This window comes from Pelodiscus sinensis, chromosome 14, assembly GCF_052426305.1.
Source record: "Pelodiscus sinensis isolate ZL-2025 chromosome 14, ASM5242630v1, whole genome shotgun sequence".
NCBI classification, from domain to species: Eukaryota; Metazoa; Chordata; order Testudines; family Trionychidae; genus Pelodiscus; species Pelodiscus sinensis.
In genome coordinates, this window is record NC_143065.1 from 38469913 (window position 1) to 38491620 (window position 21708).

At 46.0% G+C, this 21708-nt stretch overlaps 1 protein-coding gene across 3 annotated transcripts in view; it reads right to left on the reverse strand.

The window, feature by feature from the left end:
* ADAMTS17 (ADAM metallopeptidase with thrombospondin type 1 motif 17) overlaps positions 1-21708 on the reverse strand; it is a 323015-nt gene that overhangs the window by 73734 nt on the left and 227573 nt on the right. For all 3 annotated transcript variants that reach the window (XM_075896952.2, XM_075896951.2, XM_075896953.2), the window contains 2 exons: positions 21102-21182; positions 7835-7992 (listed from right to left, as the gene is read on the reverse strand). In XM_075896952.2, coding sequence (XP_075753067.1) covers positions 7835-7992; positions 21102-21182 — 239 coding nt within the window. The remainder of the gene's footprint in view (positions 1-7834; positions 7993-21101; positions 21183-21708) is intronic.

Below are 21708 nucleotides of genomic sequence, written 5' to 3' on the forward strand. Positions count from 1 at the left end.
CTCAGAGCCATGTTTTGCCCTTGTGACCATGAAGCAGATTCCAGGAGCAGCTGCTTCAGACGAAAGTCTCACTCCTTTCTGGTCCAAGGCTTGAAGGCCTTGCAGATCTTCCACTTACCCACTTGGCAAGCTTCCCACAGGCACCAAAGACAGGGGTTGCTTGTCGGCACAGTCTTCTGCCAAGAGCTGCAGGGCTGGAATCCCTGGGACTTTGGATTGCTCCAGGTCCCAGAGGGAAGATGGGAAAGAAGGGAAAACCCCTTCACTTCTGCTGCTATAAATGCTAACTACTATTAACAATTGTCAGCCAAACTAACTCTAAAGGCTAGAGACGCGTGGCACTTGCAATGCATAAGAGCCACCGTTCCAACAGCCGTCACTGGGGCAGTTGCTTCAGCAGGGTCATGTATAGGGGCTTTGCATCGGCACCATTCTGGGGGCCCCCCACAGCCAACCTAATGGGTAGCAGCTAGGGGAAAACTTCTAATTGGAACAGATATGAGCAAGCACTCGAACTTCTGCCCCAAAATAATTAGTAGAGCAGATCTTTTTTAAAATATGGTCAGTGCTGGAGAATCTGCCATGAACCTTGGTAAATTGTTCTAATGGTTAATTATTGTCACTGTTTAAAAAGAGATGCCTTATTTCCCATCCTTATCTAGCTTCAATTTCTAGCCACAAATCATGTTAGATCTTTCTCTGCTAGACTGAAGAGCTGATTAATTATTATTTCTCTCCTCCACAGACTATAATCAAGTCATCAAGCCACCTTTTCTTTGTTAAGCTACATAAATTGCACTCAAGTCAATCACTAATAAGCTTTTTTTCTTCTTAGCTTGAAGTCAAAGTTAATGGTAGGCCATCATGTTTACAAAGCTCTCTGCAGAATCCACAACATCAGGCAACAGTCAGCAGAGAACTCAAGTCCTGCCTGGACTTTATTTAAGCATGTGAGATATGCGCAGTTCATCTTATTGCACTAAGGAAACAGTCATGTTTAAAGCATCTCTGTACTTTGGGAGTGTTTGGTTGTCTTTTGTTGCCAAGAGGAGGTCTAGTATAAGCCTAGCTACACAAACATTCATTTATCCAAGAAATATACTTAGAGTAACACATTTGGAGACATGCCCCAAGTATTAAAAAACAGCTCCTTAAAAGAGATCCTTATTATCTCAATATGGAAACAAAACAAGTGAATCTAAGGGCCCATATGAAACCAATTTCATGCAATTTCGTAGCCACATATAATGTGCGTGCGTGCATGTGTGTGTGTAATTGGTTTCAAATGCAGGTCACAATGGATTCAGCAAGATTTCTGGCTCTTTGTTAGTCAAGTGTATTCCACCCTTGTTTGGACAACAGTTTTCTATTTAGAGGTAACCGGTAACCATCCTTTTCATTCCTGTGTTGAAAAAATTAAAACCACTATCATATTTCAGGGGGAAAAGTTTCAAATAAATTACATGCTGTTTTAAGTGAACTTCATTTATTTCTCTCCCAATGATTTTGGATTGCATGTTTGTTCTAATGGTCTGGTAGTGGTCTCTCTCCTGTTTTTAAAGCATCTCCCAGGAAGGTGAAGAGAAAGGAAAAATTACCCTTATTATCTGACTGAAAAAAGTCAGTCTGTATAATAGTAGAACTTCAACATTATAAACACCAGACTTATGAGCTGACTGGTCAACCACACATCTCATTTGGAAACAGAAAAAAACAACTATCCATCTTTCATAACTGTTGCTATTTTATGTTACTGTTGCTCTTTGAGATGTGTTGCTCATGTCCGTTCCAAGTAGGTGTGCATATACCATGTGCACACTCATTGGAAGGTTTTTCCCCTAGCAGTACCCATCGGGTAGCAATGGAGCCCCATGGAGCCGTGCCTTTGGGGGGGCATACACAAGCCTGTGGCGATGCACTGCTTCTTCAGTTCCTTCTTGGCAGAGTACTGACAGAGGGGAAAGCGGGTGGCTCTTGGAACGAACATGAGAAACACGTCTCAAAGAACAACAGCTACGAACGGCAGTTTTGTTTTTTTTGCGTCAAGTGCTTGCTCGTGTCGATTCCAAGTAAGTGACTCTGAGCGGTTCCTAAGAGGGGCTGGAGTTCACCGAGTCCCAGACTGCAGCACTGCTTCCCCAAATGCAGCATCAATGCTAGCCTGCTGAGTGATGGCGCAGTGCGACATAAAAGTTGGGATCGATGACCACAATGGGGACACCTGCACCAGGAATGCCACCAAGAAAGCCTGCGTCCCTGTGGAGTAGGATGTTAATTCCGGGGCAGGTATCTTTGCTAGGTCATAACACAGGGGTGGGTACTAAATGTTGTAGGGGGCCATTTCACCAACGCTGGTAGCAGCTGAGGGCTGGCCCCAGAGGGGGCGGGGCCTTAGGCAGAACCGGCAGGGCCTCGGGTGGAAGGGGCGGTTCCTTCTAGGCACTGCATGTGTGGGGGGAGAGGAGACTTTGTGTGCTCCCCTGTGGGGTGGAGAACGAAAACACTCTCCCCCCCCCCAACCTTGCCAGGGGTGCATGGCACCCAGAGGAAACTGCCAACCGTTTTGAACAGCTGGTGGTTTCCTTTGGTGCCATGTGCCCCTGGCAGGGGGGAGGAAACTTCACACACTCCCCTGCCCCCAGGTCTTGATGGCCTGGGGGCGGGAGAGTGGCGGGGGAGTAGCAGGGTGATCATGGGCCAGATCTGGCTCCTGGGCCATATCTTGCCCACCTCTGTCGTAGCAAGTCCTGATAACGACCATGATCCACAAAGTGAGCCTTTGGGATGATACCAGAAGACCTTTCATTTGCTCAGCAATTGCGATGAAGAGCTGTGATTTTCTAAATGGCTTTGTCCTATCAATGTAAAAAGCTAACACTTGTCTGATATCCAGAGAATTGAGCACGTGGCTTAGGGGAGAACAGTGGAAGAAAAACATCCTGATTCATCTGAATTGCGAAACTGCCATTGAGAGGAAAGCTGGATGTGGCCGCAACTGTACCTTATACTTATACAGAAAACCAGTATAAGGGGGCTCAGTCGTCAAGGTCTTAAGCTCAGACATGCTCTGGCTGACGTTACTGTCACTAGGAATGCCACTTTCCAGGAAAGGTAGAGGAAAGAGCATGTTGCCAGGGACTCAAAAGAAAGACCTATCAGCCTGGAGAGCAGCAGGTTGAGCATCAGTGGGATCGACTGTCTTGCTTGAGGGTACAGTCTGTCTAGTCCTTTGAGGAAAGGGACAACCGTGGGGTTAGCCAAGACTGACTGGACAGAAGAACTGGGATGGAAAGCCAAGACGGTGGCCAGATACAGCTGCATAGATGACACTGCCAGGCTTTGATGTTTTAGGTGCAGTAAATAACACAGGATGAAAGGAATTAGCGACAGGAATGGCAAAGTGTCCCTTTGCAGTGATCAAGTGGAGGATCTCTTGGTTTCTTGCTGCCAGGGAGAATTTCCCTAATGGAGTCTGAGTATGTGAACTCCAATGGGTTTAGCTACAGAGTTTAAATGCTGTGAAGTGGTCAGACTCTAGATTGGGGTGCTGGAGGCAGCTGTAGTCCTGCATGATCGACTCTCAACATAAGAATGGACACATTGGTTCTGACCAAGGCTATGTCTACACTCGTGGCTTCTTGCGCGAGTAATATGAAAATGAGGCTAAGCGTGGAATATCCCCAAGCCTCATTTGCATACCTAATGAGCCACCATTTTTTTCAGAAAAGGCTCTTGCGCAAGGAGGAGCGTCTACACTGCCCCTTCTTGCGCAAGAAAAACCCTCTTAGGAGGAAGAACGGCATTGCGCAAGAGGGTTTTTCTTGAGCAAGAAGGGGCAGTGTAGATGCTCCTTCTTGCACGAGAGCCTCTTCTGAAAAAAATGGTGGCTCATTAGGTATACAAATGAGGCTCAGCAATATTCCACCCTTAGCCTCATTTGCATATTACTCACGCAAGAAGCCGCAACTATAGACATAGCCCAAAGGTCCATCTAGCTCAGTATCCTGTCCTTCAACAGTGGCCAATGTCAAATGCCCCAAAGAGCGTTAACAGAACAGGGAATCAAGTGATCCCTCTCTTGTTATCCATTTCCAGTCCCTGACAAAGGCTAGGGACACCATTCCTACCCATCCTGGCTAATAGCCATTGATGGACCTACTTTCCATCAATTTATATAGTTATTTTTTGAACGCTGTTAAAGTCCTGGTCTTCACAACATCCTCTGGCAAGTAGTTCCACAGGTATGAAAACATGCTTCACTTTGTTTTAAACCTGCTACCTATTAATTTCATTTGGTGACCCCTAGTTCTTTATCCCCCTTTAGTCTCCTCTTTTCTAAGTTGAAAAGTTCCCATCTTTTTAATCACTCTTCATATGGGAAAATTTTTGTTGCCCTTTTCTGAACCTTATCCAATGCCAATATATCATTTTTGAGATGAGGTAACCACACCTGTACGTGGTATTCAAGATGTGGGTGCACAATGGATTTATGCAGCGGCAATGAGATAATCTCGGTCTTATTCTCTATATCTTTTTTAATGATTCCTAACCTTCCGTTTGCTTTTTTGACCACAGCTGCTCACTGAGCGGATGTTTTCAGAGAACTATCTGCAATGGCTCCAAGATCTCTCTCGAGTGGTTATAGTTAAATTAGTCCCGATCACTTTGTATGCATAGCTGGGATTTTTTGCATTACTTTGCATTTATCAACATTGCCTCTTTTGCTGATGCCTGTGTGCTCTGCACGGAAGTGCTGGGCTTGGGGGGTTGGGCACTGCCTGTGCCTGCTGGAGGCAAAGGGCTGACTCCATGAGGAGCAATTTTAGCCCACATTCCCTCCCCTTCTTCGCCCCTGCATTTTTGCATTTCTCAATCTGATGGGCTTCCCTCAAACACTTTAAGCAGGTGTCATGTCTCCCTTTATCGCAGCCTTCGGACAGAACACGCACCATCTGAATCCCTAAGACTGAGACATGCCCTGCTCCCTGGGAGGAAATAAATGGTGCGGGGGGGAAGGAGGAGAACTCCCAACTAAAACTTATCTTAACCATGAACTACTGAAAGCTCACAAATACCAAGTTTTTAACTATTTACAGCTACACAAAGTGAAAGTCTACTAGGGGATCGCTGTAACAAGAGAAAAGAGCTGCTCCAATGACCATCGCTGGCAATAAGAAGGAACTGAAGAGGGACCTACATACTCTACCATTAAGGTGCGATTCCAGGGGCCTCCACAGCTGACCTGATGTGTACTGCAAGGGGAAAAACCTTCCAAAGACCATGCATGCAGTACGCCCACAGCTCCATGGAATGGACACGAGCAGGCACTCAGAGAAGATGTACACAATCAGGCAGCAGCAGAAACCACAACAGCAGCAAAAATAGTATCCTACTGGGTTTGAATGTACTAAAAAAAAGGGAAAGTTAAAAAAAAAGATTTGACAAAGAAACTGTGCTTGTTTTATTTTGACTAAGATGGTTAAAAGCAGCGTTTTTCTTCTGCTCAGTAAAATTTCAAAGCTGTATGAAGTCACTGTTCAGTTGTAAACTTTTGAAACAATCGTAACATTTTGTTCAATGTTCTGAACCTCCATTCCTGAATTATTTGTACCTCTGAGGTTATACTGTATAATGAATAGGGCTTATGGAAAAGCTTCCTAATAATATGATCCTTATTTTTGTTCTTTCATTGGATTTGGGGGAGGAGGGGTGTTCCCATTAAAAAGATACATACCAACTCTCAAGTTTCGAAAATGATAGCACCAGAATCTATTGTAGTGAGTTTAAACCAAGGAAAATCCATCTCGGAATATTCAGATTTAGCCACAAAAGAGTCAAGAATCAACATTTTCACTAACCTGAGCTCACACAAATCCATATTTTATATGGTGCTCTGAGGACAGCCAGTTCTTCAGTAATATACATGCTACTTTGTAAGAGGGTTGGTTCCAGGAGCTTGGCTCAAAGTCAAATTGTGTAGCGGGAATTCTTAATGTTGAAGAAGTCGCAGTGGAAATTTGACTTTTAAAAAGTACCAGTAGAAAATATAGACCCAAGTGTTTTGTGCATGTTTAGCTTACACGCACAAACCATGAGTTTAGAGAATGCATTAGGGAATTGCAGGAATCCCCAAATATGCCCTTTTGAATAATGAGGGATAATCTCTGAGTCCAGCTTTTGCCACTGGCCTTCTGTGTGACTCATGCAAGTCACTCCACACCTCTTCCCTAAAAAGAGGATAATAGCACATCCCTTCCTTTGTTAAGCATTTTGAGAGCACCATGTGGAAAGCGCTGAAAAGAGGGAAGAATTATTATTCTTATAAATTTTTTTGTGAAAAGCTCATGGTAGTTCTGAGCTCTACGAACTGTGAAAATGGAAACTAGAGCAGTTCAAAGAAGATTTAACAGGAGGTCCTAAACAGGGCTGTCCTCACCTATATGCAGAAAATGTGTAGGGCACCTGGAAATCCGGGGCGCCTCTGGATCTTAATGTCCACACACCCACCTCTTCCTATCCCTGGTCTGTGGCTCTGTTTCCTCAGAAGAGGATCTAGTTAACTTACAAGTGACAGAACCTGCCAGAGCTATTAGCAGAACATGGAACCCGTGAAAGAGCTATTCAAGTGGTAATGAAACCATTTAACAGGCATGTGCCAATGCCAGCTATAGACTCTCAGCTTCTGAATTTACTGTGCTAGTCTGCAGAACCTATGTTTAAAATTTGTTTTAAAATATGTGTTAGTGTGTTGCTGAAGATTATAAAGTCACATCTCTAAAAATTCACCATTTGCCCCACAGGCTGCCATCAACCACGGGGGCACCAGTTTAATAGTACTGCAGACAGTCCCATAAATCCTAAGGATGGACCTGTTCTAAAAGATAAGGTGAGGAAAAGCAGGAAGCGATTTGACTTTTAGCAGTGGTGAAGAAATGACTGGCAAGCATGTGAGAGAAATGAAATAGTGCCTAGAAAAATTACAGTGGACAGACAATAGAAGTGAGAGGTAGCAATACATACTTCACAATATGCTGTGCTCCCAGAGTCTTCCATCTCAAAATTGCAAAGTCCTTTGCAAATATTTACATAGTTACACTCGTGTGTTGATTATCCCCATTTTACTGATGTAAAAATTAAGTCACTGAGAGATTAAGTGACATGCCCAAAGTTACACATAGAGTCAGTGACAGAGCTGGGAAAAGATTCTTAATTTCCTGTCCTCAGAGGTCTTTTGACTCACACTGCTTCAATGTTTATAAAATAACATCCTGTGTAAATGGAAAGACTGTGTTGACCCATAGCAAAGAAATGTAACAGTTATCAAACTATTCCATATATAATTTAAGATGATTTTTGTGTGTGCAACTAAAATCAATACAACGTGCCAAATTTGCACAGATCGTGTGTTTTGTAAATACATGAAATGTGCATCTTTTATTATCTGTGTGATCAAAAGGTGATGTAAACAGAGAAATATGCGCTGTTGTGAGTCAACTAAGAAGTTGGGCCAAGGTCCTTTTACATGTGCAAATGGTTATGTGCACAAAACAGGCCCCTGGAAAACTGAGTCCATACCAGTGTCTTTATGTCTCATTATATAACGTACATCACAGTGTGATGCTTCTGTGGAGACTGAAAGCGGACACAAAATAGATCTTAAATGAGATGTAAGTGTTGACCCTTGTAATCCTGCAAAAGAAATCAGGGGGAGAGACAATAGATTTTCCTTAAAACCCTGGGGAGGAAGCAAATAGTTTAAGTTGAACTTTGAGCTGGGATATAAACCCTTTATGTTGCATCACTTAAGAAACACAAACAAAGGATATAAAGTTACCATCAAGTGCAGTGGTATTTTAGTTGGTCCTTTGGCAGACATTTTCTCCCATAGACCCCTTCGCACGTACCGGACAGTAGTTCCTGCGATCTGAAACTCACCAGGAAGCTCAATTTTCCAGTCGCTGTTAATGGATCTCTTACTGGAATCTTTTAAAGCTGGAAAGAATCAAACACCATGAAAGGAAATGAAAACAACACCATAATTAAACAAGAGACCCACTGCGATTCAACATCAGCCCACTGCAACTGCAAGATGCAGTAGCCTTTTAACAGATGTGAGTTTAAAGAAAAACATTTAGTTTTAGCTGAGGAGTTACAAGGTAGCTAAAACTGTGGATATTCTGCATTTCAGTCTACAAAGGCATCTCTAATTACATCAAAATGGCTATTATATAACATTAATGCCATGTAAACAGGAAATGCTGAAATTTTACTACCTGAAAATTGTTTGGATCTGATTGCTAAACAATCAAAGTCCTCTGGAGTCTAAACATCGAGACATTTTTTCTGTCACTCCCTTGCCAGGAAATTAAAAGGGGGAGGGGAAGAGGAGGAGGAAGCAGTGCTGCGCAGCAGCAGTTTACAAATGAAATGGAAGGAAAAACGATAGTAATAGTAGTAGCTTTGCATAGACAATCAGACCAGATGGCCCAATTCTAACAAAGTCATAACTCTGCAATCAGAGTGAGTATTCGCCAACATGAGCAAAAGTGTCCAATTTATTTCCCCCTGAGTGCATATCAGAAGACCATATATATTAAAAATCTCCTGATATGTCACAAAAGTTTGTCCAAAATGTGTCTTCTATAAAAACAACCAGGATGACTAGGAATCTTTCTATTAACTTTCAATGAAATGAGCTTTCATATGGGTTTAAACATAGCCTTGGAGTATTGGAGCATTGTGTAAGGGACACAAGAGCCAGTGCTTAAATGGTTAAGCTTTGACTAGAAAAAGAATGGAACTTGCTAGCAGATTTTTCTTGTTCTAGTTGACTGAAGGGCAAGCAGGGATCAGAGAGGATAATAAGTGAACAATCAGATGGTTATTGAAATCATTATATGCATCTAAAATTATCTACTATATATTTGAGAGAGTTTGTCTGTTTGGTCAAGAACTCTTCTTAAACAGAAAGAGCTAGGACCATCAACTTCGCTATGAAGCTTCCCCCTATAATTTAAAGCAAGGCTAGGGACTGGTTGTCCCAGGACAATAGGATGTGCCTGGAATGGGATTGCTTCTCATACAACCAAACAGAAAAGAGACAGAATCCCCAGAAAGGAGAAAGGGGGCTGGCTGGGATTGCCCCAGCTTCTCACTCCCCGACTGCCCTTTGGAGAGGGGGGGCCTTCAGCCTCCCCTCCCCTGCTGATTCATACAGGGACACTGGTGGCTGTTCCTCTTCATCAGGGAGTGAGGGGAAAGTGCACAGTTTGCTGCATTCCTCACTCTGGCTGGGGAGTGCAGGGGACAGACGAACTGTGCACTTTGTGATCGCTTCCTGATAGGGATAGGAAGGGGAAGAGCAAATAGCCCTAGTATGAGTCTTGGGTGAGCAGGGGCTTCAGTTCCCCCCTCCTATTCGTCCCCTACACAGGCACATACAGAGTCCCCTGCCAAGAACCTCTCCTTAAGGACCCAAGCAACGCTGGGCAAACGTGCTACTTAGTAAAAAAAAAGTTACATTTTAGAGGTATCGTATCATTCCATTTATTTATAGATGTGTGTGTATATAAACAAACTGTAGTGTCGATTTACATTTATATTATATCCACACACGCACTTTAAAATAGCACTGTAAATGAAATTGTTCTAGAAAGCAACCTTCCCTCATTTGCGGATTTTGGAAATTAATGTTTCTTCCACTCAAAGCAACAACTTAATTATAAAGATTACCCTCCAGTCTCAGCACCTGTTTCTTAACCTCTGAAAGATTATTGATGCCAGTAGAGTAGATAAATCTAGACACACAGATACCAAAGCTGCAAGCACAATGTAAAGAACTTGATAGAACAGAACAGCTATTTGATCCTCTTTGATTATTAGAGGCTTGCATAGCAGCCATAAACTAATCTCATGTTTTCCTTCCGCTCCTTGAAGCTTGCATACTTGCTATGTTACACTTTCAAAGCTATGAAAATTGGCAGCGGAAGAGTGAAAAAGAATCAAAACACTGCTGGCTTTAAACAGACTCCTGGTTTATGAGACAAGACTTGTACATTATTATCTAGGCTGCTCATCTTGCAACTGATTGAAGTCTGACAGGTTAGCAGTTGGGGCCAAGAAATTCTTGCTGAACTCAGTAAATAGCGTAATGTATTCAGAACTCCAACCCTTTTCAGAACACTTATCGTTCAGTTAACTCTTACCTTTCCTTCTAATTGCAGCCACACAATTTTGCAGAGTATTTTTTAAGTTTGCCCCCGAAGAATTAACTTTTGAAAAATAATTTCCTGAACCTTCCTTGGGCAAAAGGTAACTAGGGTAGAAGGTCCAGAAATGGGAGATTTGCAAGCACCAAATACATTTTTATGGCTTTGTGGGCTTCCATAATAAAGATGGTTGGATGGATTCTTTAATCCAACTCTTAGTCTGAGAGCTGAATCATAAGGAAGGGGTCAAGATGTATTGGGGGCAAGAGGAGAGGAGAGTGTAGTGTGTTCTGTCTAATCCTCAGTCAGGTATGTGACCTCTATCGGACCATTCCAGCTAGCACAATTTAGAATGCTCTAAATTATGCCAGAGGCCATTTTGGTCCAGGAAGACCTAGAATCAGGGAAATGGAGACGTGGCTTCAAGCCATTTTCTCCATTCCATCTACATCAAGCTTATTTGCTGGATATCCTATCTGTTCTCGGGTCTGCAATGCAGGCTGCTAAGGAATGTGATACCTTGGCAACTCTTGGTCTAATTGGAAGCAGCCCAGGCTGTAAAGGTGTAGACACAGCAGGTAATAACATAGCTTAGGAGACCAAAAACTACTTTAAAAAATCTGCGTGGTGCATGCGTGCATATGCAGTGCAGGGCTAGACCCTTGACAGTCCTCTCAGGGCTAAATTTCCACCTTCCTGGGTGTGCTGACACGCCTTTTGAACCCAAGGCATCCTTTTGGATGGACAGAAAGGGGTTGTTTTGGCCACAGCCTGAACCTGTGTAGGTTTACTAGGTGAAATCTCTCACTCAACGCCAGTGTTGTGTATATACTCTGCTGTCTGGGGCACACTGCAGCAGGAATGGATACAGGGATTCAGATTATTGAGTTGGGGTCTGATCGAAAGCCCACCAAAGTCCTTCTTTTGACACGCATGGAATTAGCATCAGGCCCATGTAAGGGTTCACCAAGAATCAGCAAGGCCTCCATCCGCCAACAAATACATCAGGTTTGAGGCTATGTGGTGGGACCCGGCTGTGTGGAGTTTGTATTTCCAAGCCCATGCTACCTCCACATTGCATCATAAACCTGGGATCTGGGCCTCTGAGCCATGCTAATGCATCCATACTGCAGCATGGAGAACTTGTGACTTGGGTCTGCCACGACTTGTGTCCACACTGCAGAATGACAGGGCCTGGACCTGCGCCTCAGAAAGGTGGTTACACAGGTAGACAAGACCCATACTGGCCTAGTGCAACACTCAGGCTCAGTGAGGTAAGAGCTCTGGAGATGAAAAATTGCTAAGTAAATGTCCAGATCTGGGCTGGTGTCGGAGGCTTAGGACCCTGTGATGGTGGAGGGTCCCAAGCCTGGGTTAAGCCCGAAAGCCTAGATAGCAACTCTTAGCCCTGCAGACCAAGCCCCGATAGTCTGTGTCAGTTGACTTGGGCCAGCTTCAGCTGTGCCATGTGGGTCTTTTATCCCTGTGTAGATGCACACACAGGGACTCAGGCTCCGATGCTCCTACCCCTCAGCGGGATCACAGAACCTGGGTCAGATTGATTTGTGTGTGAACAGAGGGCGGGGGGTGTGCGTGTGTGCATAGACTCAAACCTGACTCAGAGTCCCTGAGGGCTCAGAGTCCAGTGTAGACACACCCAAAGGGCCCAATCCCGGTTCCATTTCATATCCGACTGAAGTTAATAGAAGGGCTGTGTGCATCAGAACAGCACCAGTAAAGAAAACTCCTCCCTAAAATAATCCAGTTGTAAAAGCAAAGCAGACCCTAGTGCAGGAAGTCAGTCATTTAAAACTACTATTGAGAGGCAAAGGTATCTGGAATTTCATCCATTTCCTTCCAGAAAAGGCTACTGTACATACAAATGCTACTTCAACTCTCCAGCTACTGAAAGATGACTCCGTCTGCAGGGAGACTCAGCAACTGCAACTTTTCAAATTACTTGTTGGGACTTGCAGATTCCTCAGGAGGTCTGGATGAAAGCCAATGTACTGAGAGGCAGAGGGGCAAGCTGGCAAAAACCTGATTTTATGGGAACCAAATTCCAGGCACAATCTCTGTGAAGGTTCAAGTGCCATGTAGTCAAACTTTTCTGTCCTTCTAGATACTATATATTGAACAGAGTGGCCAATGAGTGTTTTTCATCCACTGGGTAGTTTTCTATTTTCAAGATTAACGGTGTCTCCTGACCAGACTGTTAATAAACATTAAACGTTAAGAAAATGTTAAGACTCAGTTTATGACCCTTGCTTCTAATTAACTAAATAAGCAGGGGGTATGACCCAAAGCCTAGAATAGTTGATGAAATGGCTTCCACTTGCTTCCTTGGGTTTTGATCAAGCCCACCAACTAGCAAGCATTGGAGATTTTCATTCCTCTCCATGTTGTTCTTTAATATGCTGAGAAGGTCAGGATATGAACCTCCCATCAAATGCAAGACACAGCTGACTTGCCTTTTTTGTGCGCATGTGTGGTTAGCACATTAATCTAGTGTGAGTCATGTCTGTAACGACACAAGATCATTGCCTTTAGACCTGCCCTGGCTTGTGGCTGCTTAGTAGTCAGGCCACATTGAGGGTCCTAACGTGTCTGTTACTAGAGTTGTGCTTCAAGGAAATAGAGGCCAGACCACTCTCTCACACAGGAAGGGCTGAGCAGGAGGAAATTTCTGGGAGGTTCTCCTTGGTGGGGATTCCTACCACAGCGTACTGACAGGTCAGAGTTTACTCCCCTGCTGGGACTGGCTATGGGTCTCTGACTTTTTGGATCCAGAGGATCTGGAGAAGGCTGGAAGAGATCCAGGAAGAGGACTGGTGACTCCACATATGCTGTGATCCTCTATAATGGAGTGCCTTAGGCTGTATTACTTTTCAGGCCTGATTTCTGAGAGGCAGAAGGGGGAGAATGTGACTCTCCCCTAACCCTGCCTGCCAACCCACTCACTTCCACCATGGACTGTCCACTGCTCAGCCCCACGGAATCCAAGGTACGTGGGGGGTTTGTTCCCACCTCCCTGACTGGGGGGAAAGATTCTCATAAGACCCATCCCTGCCATGCACAGATCTGAAAGGCTCCTGGTATTGATACATTGCCAGCTGCACAGCTAAACAAGCCTTTCTTTGGCTTGCTTTTCTAACCCCACGGAACTCTTGCTCATGGGTTTAGCAAATGCTTTCTGCAAACCCTAGAACTTTACAAAGAACTTTACAGATGCTGCGGCGGGACCTCTTTACCCACCACCAAAATGCATCCACCTCGGCTGCAGACTGAAACTGGCATGACATGCCAATGCTCCAAGACCAGTTCAGGGATAATACCATATCCAAGTAAAGGCATGGGTGGAATGAAATATGTCTACTTACTGAGATACAGAGACAAGTATTCTTGCCAAAAGATCCACGAGCACTTTAATGAGCAGAAAGGCAGCATACGGACCTCCCTAAGATGAGGCATCAGTTCTGATTCAGAAGGAAGACCACCCCTTCCTTGTGGAAACACCAGCACTCCATGTTTAATCTCTGGGGGCTTTCATCTGGGGAATGGCCATGTTTTCCTTCTGGGAGTCTTATGGTCGGCAGGCTTTAATCCACGCTTGCTGAGCTTCCAATCAGAATGAACATTAAGGAACAGCAACAACGCTTAGCTCTTGCAGCCAGGGATCTCAAAGCACATTGGAAAGAAGAGGAAGCTTCTTTATTCCCATTCTATAGACAGGAACACTGAGTCACAGAGAGGTGAGGAGATGTGTACAGAGACACCCGGCAGATCTGAGTTGTGAACAGAAACAAGGCAGCAGACTCTCTTCTCAGCCAAGATCTGTTGACAATGTGGGCAGGCAAGCTCAATCAGGAACCTGATCCTCAGCTAGCTCGGTCCATAGTCTAAATTAGGGCAGCCTAAAGGCTGCTCTGTGTTATGGCAGCAGGCTGTGGTGCTCCCAGGAAGAGATCTGCTGTGAATGACAGTAACATAACTCTCCCCACACCATTCCTTCACCAAGGCGGGCGTGGTAGATGGCTTATCATCCACCATCTTAATACCTATTGGGGCCAGGCTGTGAGCACCAGTCAGTAGCTAAGTTGTGGTCAGACAAGGAGTAGTAGAGTCATGGTCAAGCAGGACGTTGGGGGTCAGACAGCCAGTTACAGGCGGCAGGTAGATAGAGTCAAGACATCAGGAAGCCGGGTCAAGTGAAAAATTACACACAGCAAGCAAATCAGTCAGCCGCAAGGGGCTGCCATTCAAATCCTGCTGGGCAGGACTTCCTGCAAAGCCCAATTTCATGGGGCTCTGAAGGGAAAACCCAGCCTAAGCTTCCAGTGGCATTGTGGAAACGTCAGCGTCTGATTGTCAGACTAGAATCTAGGACCACAGGGACTGTGTCAAACCATTTTCTTCGTCCAGGAGAATTCTCACCAGACTTGTGGTCAGATTGCAGCACAAAGGATCCGGAGAAAGGGCAGAGAATCTGACCCATTGTCTCCTGACATGCTGCCTTTCAATAGCCAGTCAATTATTCACAAACACTAAAATCCTCAGGCATCTTCTCACTACAACAGTGATGGCTCATCAATAATCAAACCAAGTTTCTTCACCAGCCTTCTTCCCCCACCTGACCTGAATCCCATGTCTGGCTTAGATTGTGTCTGGGGGAGAGGGAACATATCTACAGGACGGGGTAACTGTAAGGAGCCCGGTCAGGCTTCCACTGGGATGTAGCTTCATGCAGGAGGTAGCAGACATTAGCCTGGGCTCATTCTTAGGCTTTGTGGCTCAATATCATAAAGTAGAGGATTAAGACAAAACCGAAAAGCCCTTCACGTCTCTTTTCCTCTCCGGCTGGAAGACAGGAACCAACCAATCAAGCTGTTCCTAAATCTGGCATCCGGTTAGATCTTTCTTTCCACTTGCAGTAGCTCCAACTCACTTCCCAGCCCATGGACACAAGCTGCAGAGGCGTTTCCTGTTCAAGGTGGTTCTTTAGCCTGAAAGCAAGTCGAGCCAGCCAGCGTGGGCTGAACGTGGGTGGAGGGAAGTTATTCCGGAACTGCTCCCAGCAAATGGAATAATGATTCAAAAGAAGTTGGGCTCCAAAGTGCTGCACCCAGCCCTGAATGGAAACAAGGACTGATTGGACTAAACTTTAAGAGTGGAATTAACACAGGAATCCTTTCCTAAATTAGACCCTGTGTTATATAATAAGTGCAGAGCCCCTGTGCCTTATTAAAGCTACAGTGACCGGAATCAGATTCCCCCCAATTAGCAACTTGTTGAAGACCCACTGTTGGGGTATGTCTAGACTGTACCCCTCTGCCGGCAGAGGGATGTAGATTAGACAGGTCGAAATTGCTAATCAAGTGGGGATTTAAATATCCCATGCTTCATTAGCATAAAAATGGCTGCTGCTTTTTTTCAGCATGGAGCTTTGTCGGAGAAAAGCGGTAGTCTAGAGGCTGATCTTTCGCTAAAGAAAGCCTTTTCCGATAGATCCTGTATACCCCCACTGTCCTTGGCCTTAGATTACCACAGGGAACCTTTTTTTGGTTTGGGGACCACTGACCCACAGAAAAATCAGTCAGGGGCCACACACAAATGAGTAGCAAAAACCCCCAACCAAACCCTCACTGACACAGCCCCAAATTGAGAAGGAGCAAGATACTCCCCACATTCCCCTTGCACACCAGAGCCTAGGTGGGGTCTAGGCTAGTAGATTGTGTGCGCTCCTGCTCCACAGGAGATGGAGGGGACGACTGGGGTGCCAGCATGGGCTCCCCAATGGTGGTGGGGGAATCCAGGCAAGCTGGGGGGCCTTACGTTCCCTCCCTTGGATTAACAAGATACTGCATATTTCTTCCTGTTTGATCACTGACATTGCAAACAGTTTCGGAAGACAAGATCTTTCTGGCTACTGAACATGAACTACAGAGCTGAAAAAAAAATTGGGAAACTTCAATGTAGTGAGAGCATCATCATGCACTGCAGCTGGAGAAACTTTCCTGGCCCTTTATTGAAAGGTGAAGACATTTACATCACTGAAAACCTAGACTGCAAGTACCATGGAAAGAGGGCTGAGGACAGATTTTTCAGGGTCTGGGGGAGGAGCCCAGTTCAGCACTACCAGGCATGAGTCACCTGGGGCTTTGTTGGAGATTTAAAGGAACCAGTCCCCTGCAGTGGCCTGGTGCCTCAGGCCCTTTTAAATTCCTGGACTCTGGGGCAGCTGTTCCCTCCCCACCACCATCTGCAGCAGCCCTGCATGGGAAGATACTGTCTCAAGGCCTTACCACTCCTGCTCCCAGGTGTGATAGCCAGAGCTGCGTAAAAAGTGAAAATAAATGGGGAAAGATGGTTTGGACCTTTACGAATATCCAAATTGGTTTGGCTGAAGTTTTGGAGGAAGCTCTCTGGGAGGAACCAGTTTCATTTTATGTGACCTGTATGTCTTATCTTTGGATACCAAAATTTGCTCTGGTATAAACTATTGGTGTAGCCCTCATTGGGATTACATTTGTGCAAATAATCACGGTTATAGCATTGTAATGGAGAGCCAACTTTAGCCCTAAATATTCAGTGCCGGCGTCTCCAATTTAAACCTCCACCTGAGAAACACTCTGTGAATCCCACTGCAACAAACTAAACAAGATTGGCTTCCAAAAGCAGAGTATTTATAAAACTCGAGGAAACACTGGCTCTTGCGGTTGCACCAATGGTTTGCTGTGTCAAACACTTTATGTGTAGGTATAATCTCCTTCCAGAAAACTGGCTGCCGCATTAGCAGAAATAAAAGCTGCAGCAACACATGTTTCCTTTAAAGGAATGAGGGCACAAATGCCAGTTTTATAGTACAGCCCAGCTCAGAGCTGAATGGCAGGAGCTGCTTTTTAAAAATAGCATTTAAGCTTTATTCATCACTGCATGTACTATGAAGCCAAACAGGACAGATAAGGTGACAGCCAAGGGGAAGCATCCTTGCAGAGTGTTCCCTACCAGTTCTGATGTCATTCCAAGACACAGGCAAACTGAAGAACTAGCGGGGGGAAAAAAGGGGACAATCAAAAGGTTTGTGCATCATCCTGGAAATTTGAATCCAATTGGCATCTAAGAGGAAGAGGGTTATGATGAAGGAGCACATGGGAGTCAGGAGGCCTGGGTTCTTTTTGAAGATGTGCCACTGACTCGCTTTGTGGCCGAGGCGAGAGTCACATCACCTTGATGTGCCTCAGTTTCACCTTCTGTAAAACGAGCTGTAAAATGCTCGTTTTCTTAGGTGGAGTTACTACCATTCTCTATATGGTGTTCTGGTAGCACCCGCCATCAGAGAGGGTACAGTCCTTGTGCCAATGAGCTCACAGTGGAAGAGACCGCACAGGTGAATGGGAAAGAGGTACAACATGTAAGTACGGTGGTAATGCACCGAGTGGTGGGAGTGAGAACCAAATGAGCATTAATCCCAGCTTGCCCCTGGTGAGGAAAGGCTAGAGGATCGCGCTAGAGGAAGCACTCAGTGATTGTGCTGAAGGGAGCCATCTAAACTGATGGGCAGACAGATAGGCTATGTCTAGAGTGCAGGCTTCTTTCGGAAGAAGTCCACACTGAATGGACGCTATCTGGCATTTAAGTTGTTGTTAATATGGACAGAGTGGCCTCCAGGGCACCTGTGCTTTTTCCTCTTTCCTCTTCTTCTGAAAGAACTCCCTTTTCCCTGTCCATAAAGGCCTCTTTCCAAAAGAGCTCTCCTCATAGAAAGAGGTTTACTGATGCCGGAGAAAACCCTCTTTCTTTCAATTTTTTTTCAAAAGAATGCGATTGCAGTGCGGGTGCAAGTTAAGTTTTTTTGGAAAAAGAGCTGTTTTTCTGAAAAACTCTGCAACGTAGTCATACCCATAGAAAATAAAGGATTCTGAAGATATACGTGCTTATCAACAGCAACAAAAACCTTGAGGTGAACCAGCTCGGAATTTTAAGCCACAAAGATTCTACAAAGTAAGAGACTGCTTTGATCATCCTCGTCAACGTTACGTGGAACTGTGGGCGCAGCACAAAACAATTGAGACGTTAAAGCTCAGGTAAGTTTGTTGCCTTGCTTGCAATGGTGTTTCTACATGGCCGCGTACCTATCTAGATCTTTGGCTGAGAGGATGGTCTGGTAGTTAGGGTGCTAGCCAGAGACTTGGATTTGATTCTCTACTCTGCCACAGACTTCCTGCAGGGCCTTGGGCAAACCATTTAATCTCTCTGTTCCTCAGTTCTCCATCTGTGCAATGGGGATTGCAGCACATCCTTACCTCACAAGGGGTGTTCTGAGGATAAATGCATTAAAGTTTGTGACAGGAGAATGGGGCCATAGATGTATCACCGTAAAGGTAACGATAGTGTATCTGCTTCTGTAGCTAGCCAGTTATATTCTAAAAGTAACCTACACATCCTTAAATACAGGGGTTAATTATTTAATAATAAATTTGCTGACCCTGCAATAGCCCAAGCTCCAGCCCTGCTCCCCTCCCTGCCAGAGCCAAACCCTCCTTTCCACAGGTGTAATGCCACTGACTTCAGCAGGACTACAGGAGTGTAAATGAATGGGAGACTAAGCCCATTATTTCAGTTGGCTGCCTTACAGACATTCGGAATAAATAATACAAGCACTGGTTTGATGGCTGTGGCCAGCCCACCTTGAGCTGCGGTCTCAAGACAGGCTCAACTGGGCTGGGTCTTGGATATAAAGCAAAACGACAACCTAGTGGGCACTGTCAGTTTGGTAAACGTATTGGCGGAGTCAGCTGCATTGTCCTGCCTTACTTCTAGTCTGAGCTGGTGTGACGGCGCGGTGGGGTCCCCCGCCTCCTGCACCCCCGAAATGGCACGAACAGACTCCACCAGCCAGTGGAATTGAGGGTGGTTTATTGCTCCTCCAGGATACAGCATAGCACGGATGTAATCTGGTTACAGGAACTGGGGCTAAGAGGCCTCAGTGCCCCCTTTGAGATGGGGGGATCCCAGCCCCCTCCCCAGTTCCTTCTTCCCTGCTTTCCAGCCAGGAACTAACTCACTCTCCTCCAGCCCTGCCCCCCAGCCAGGGCAGCATCCACCTTCCTTTGTTCCTCTCCATGGGGGTCAGCTGGCCAAAGCAGTTGGGATACCCTCTTTGCATAGTGACTCATCGCTTGTCTGCTCTGTGGAACTACAGACAGCAGCCAGAGAGTTAGCAGGTTACCCCCCACTACGTCACTGCTGGGTGCTATGTTCTTTCTGTCTAAATGACTGCTGTTTCATCTGAACAGCGCATTCTTCCTTATTCCTGCCCCTGAACTGGGGAGCAGCGTTGCTGTGTGCGGTGAGGCAGCTCCTCTGTTCCACCCCAGAGCAAAGTGTACGTCAGAGACTCGTCTACCCAAGAGTGGCCTGAGGCCGGCTGCGGCAGCTGGCGCCCCAGGTGGAAGGCACAATCGGCACCCCCACCTGCACGGCCATCAATGGCCATAATGTAATCATGGGGCGCCCCGTGACATCATCATCGGGCGCCTGGGCCAGTGGTGCCCTAGGCAACTGCTCAGTTTGCCTAGGCCTACGGGCCGCCCCTGCGTCTACCCGTGTAATAATGCTCGGAGATTCCTTCGGGAGGAATAGCGGCCTATCAGTGTCATATAGCAAAACCCACTGAGCAAACAGCCAAAGAAATGGCGAGCCATCGCCATGAGAATGAAACCTTAACAGACAATTCCTGAAAATGATGAACTTGCAGCCTGGTAGTTTCTATGGATCATTTCAGACCAGCGGTTTTCAAAGTTTTTTTTCTCATGGCCCAGCTGAAGAAAATTGTTAATGCTGCGACCCAACATAATTTGACTGGAGTGTGGGCTGAGGACGAGCGCTTTGGAGTATAGAAGGGGGCTCCAGCTTTGCAGGGGGCAGGGTTGTGGCAAGAGGGACTTACCTTGAGCGGCTCCCAGTCAGCAGTGCAGTGAGGGGGGCTAAGGCAGCTTCCTGCCTCTCCTGGCACCGCAGACCATGCTGCGCTCAGGAGCAGCCGGCAGCAGGTTCCCAGCCACTGGGAGCGCAGAGCTAGTGCTCGGGGCAGAGGCTGTGCATGGAGCCCTGTGTGCGCTCCCCTCCCCCCACCTCAGAGCTGGGCCTGGAGCTGGCTGCTTCTGGGGCGCTAGGGATGTAATAATGTAGTTGATTAATGGACTAACCGATAAGAAAAGCTTATTGGTTAATGCTAAGGACTACACACATCCCTCCCCCCCCATGCCAGTAGGCTCGCCAGCAGCCCAGCTGAGTCCTGACTTGTGAGGGATCCGGGACCTACCCCTGTTGCGGCCCTGCATTTAAAGTGTATTAGGAGCTTGGCAGGCAAGCAGCCTGGCTCAGTTCCAGCTCACACTGGGTCCGGGAGCTCGACCCCCTCAGACAGGGGCTGCTGCCACCCCGCGCTGCTGCCTCTGTATCAGAGGCAGCCGTGAAGGGCGACAGGCAGCCGGTCTGCGAGGGGAGCTGGTTTTTAAATGGACTAGGTCCCGCTCGCATCCCATGCTGCTGCCTGGCAGGGGGGCTCCTTGGAAGTGGGGCTGGAACACACTGGCTGCCGCCCCCCCCCCTCCCCGAGACTACAGAATAGTTGAGTAATTGATACAAATTCATGGGATTAATCAACTATTCAGTAAACCGATATTTAACAGCCCTATAGGGCACAACTTAGTCTACTTTAGGATCCTTCACTGGCCACCTGATCCCCCCGCAGCAACAAGACCCAGTGCCCGACATTCCACCACCTGGTGCTGGGTCATGACCCGTCGTTTGAAAGCCCTTGATTTAGACAAAAGCCAGCTTAACAAAAGCGTACACAGAGTTTAGAATCAACACATTTCGCATTTTTACCCAGAAAACTGTGGGCAGGTTTATCCTCAACCACTCGGATCCGTCGAGCACCCGCAGGGATGACAGCGGCTTCTATGTAACCTACGGCAACAAAAAGTCACATGGATGAAAGTACCCCACAGCCAGCCAGAAGCTTTCTGCCATTTAGTCTCACCCCCCAAAAAATCAACTCCACTCCAGCTTCGGCACTGGTTGGGAAACACTCAAAAGGTGGTAGCTGTTCTGGCAGCCAAATGTCAACGCTAGGACTTGCACAGGACTAATCCGTACAGTTTGAAGAAAGGTGTGCAGACTCCTGAAATGCTACTCTTCAGGCATGTTGTTGGGTCTATTCAATCTGTTCCCCTTGCATCGTTTTTGTTCATGTGTGGTATTTGCCAAAATATGTGAAGATCCTATTGAAAGCTGAAGCAGAGGCGTGCTGGATGGTAGTTAGAATGCACTTCATGGTAACAGAGGAGTCAGGGCTTTGAAATTAAAACTCTGGTGTTAGTTGTTATGAAAAAGCTTTCTTTGGGATGTAACCTGCCTTATCGTTCATATATTTAAGGAAAAGAGCAAGCTTTTTGAGAGACTGCTAAAACCAACACATTGCAGGAGTCAATGA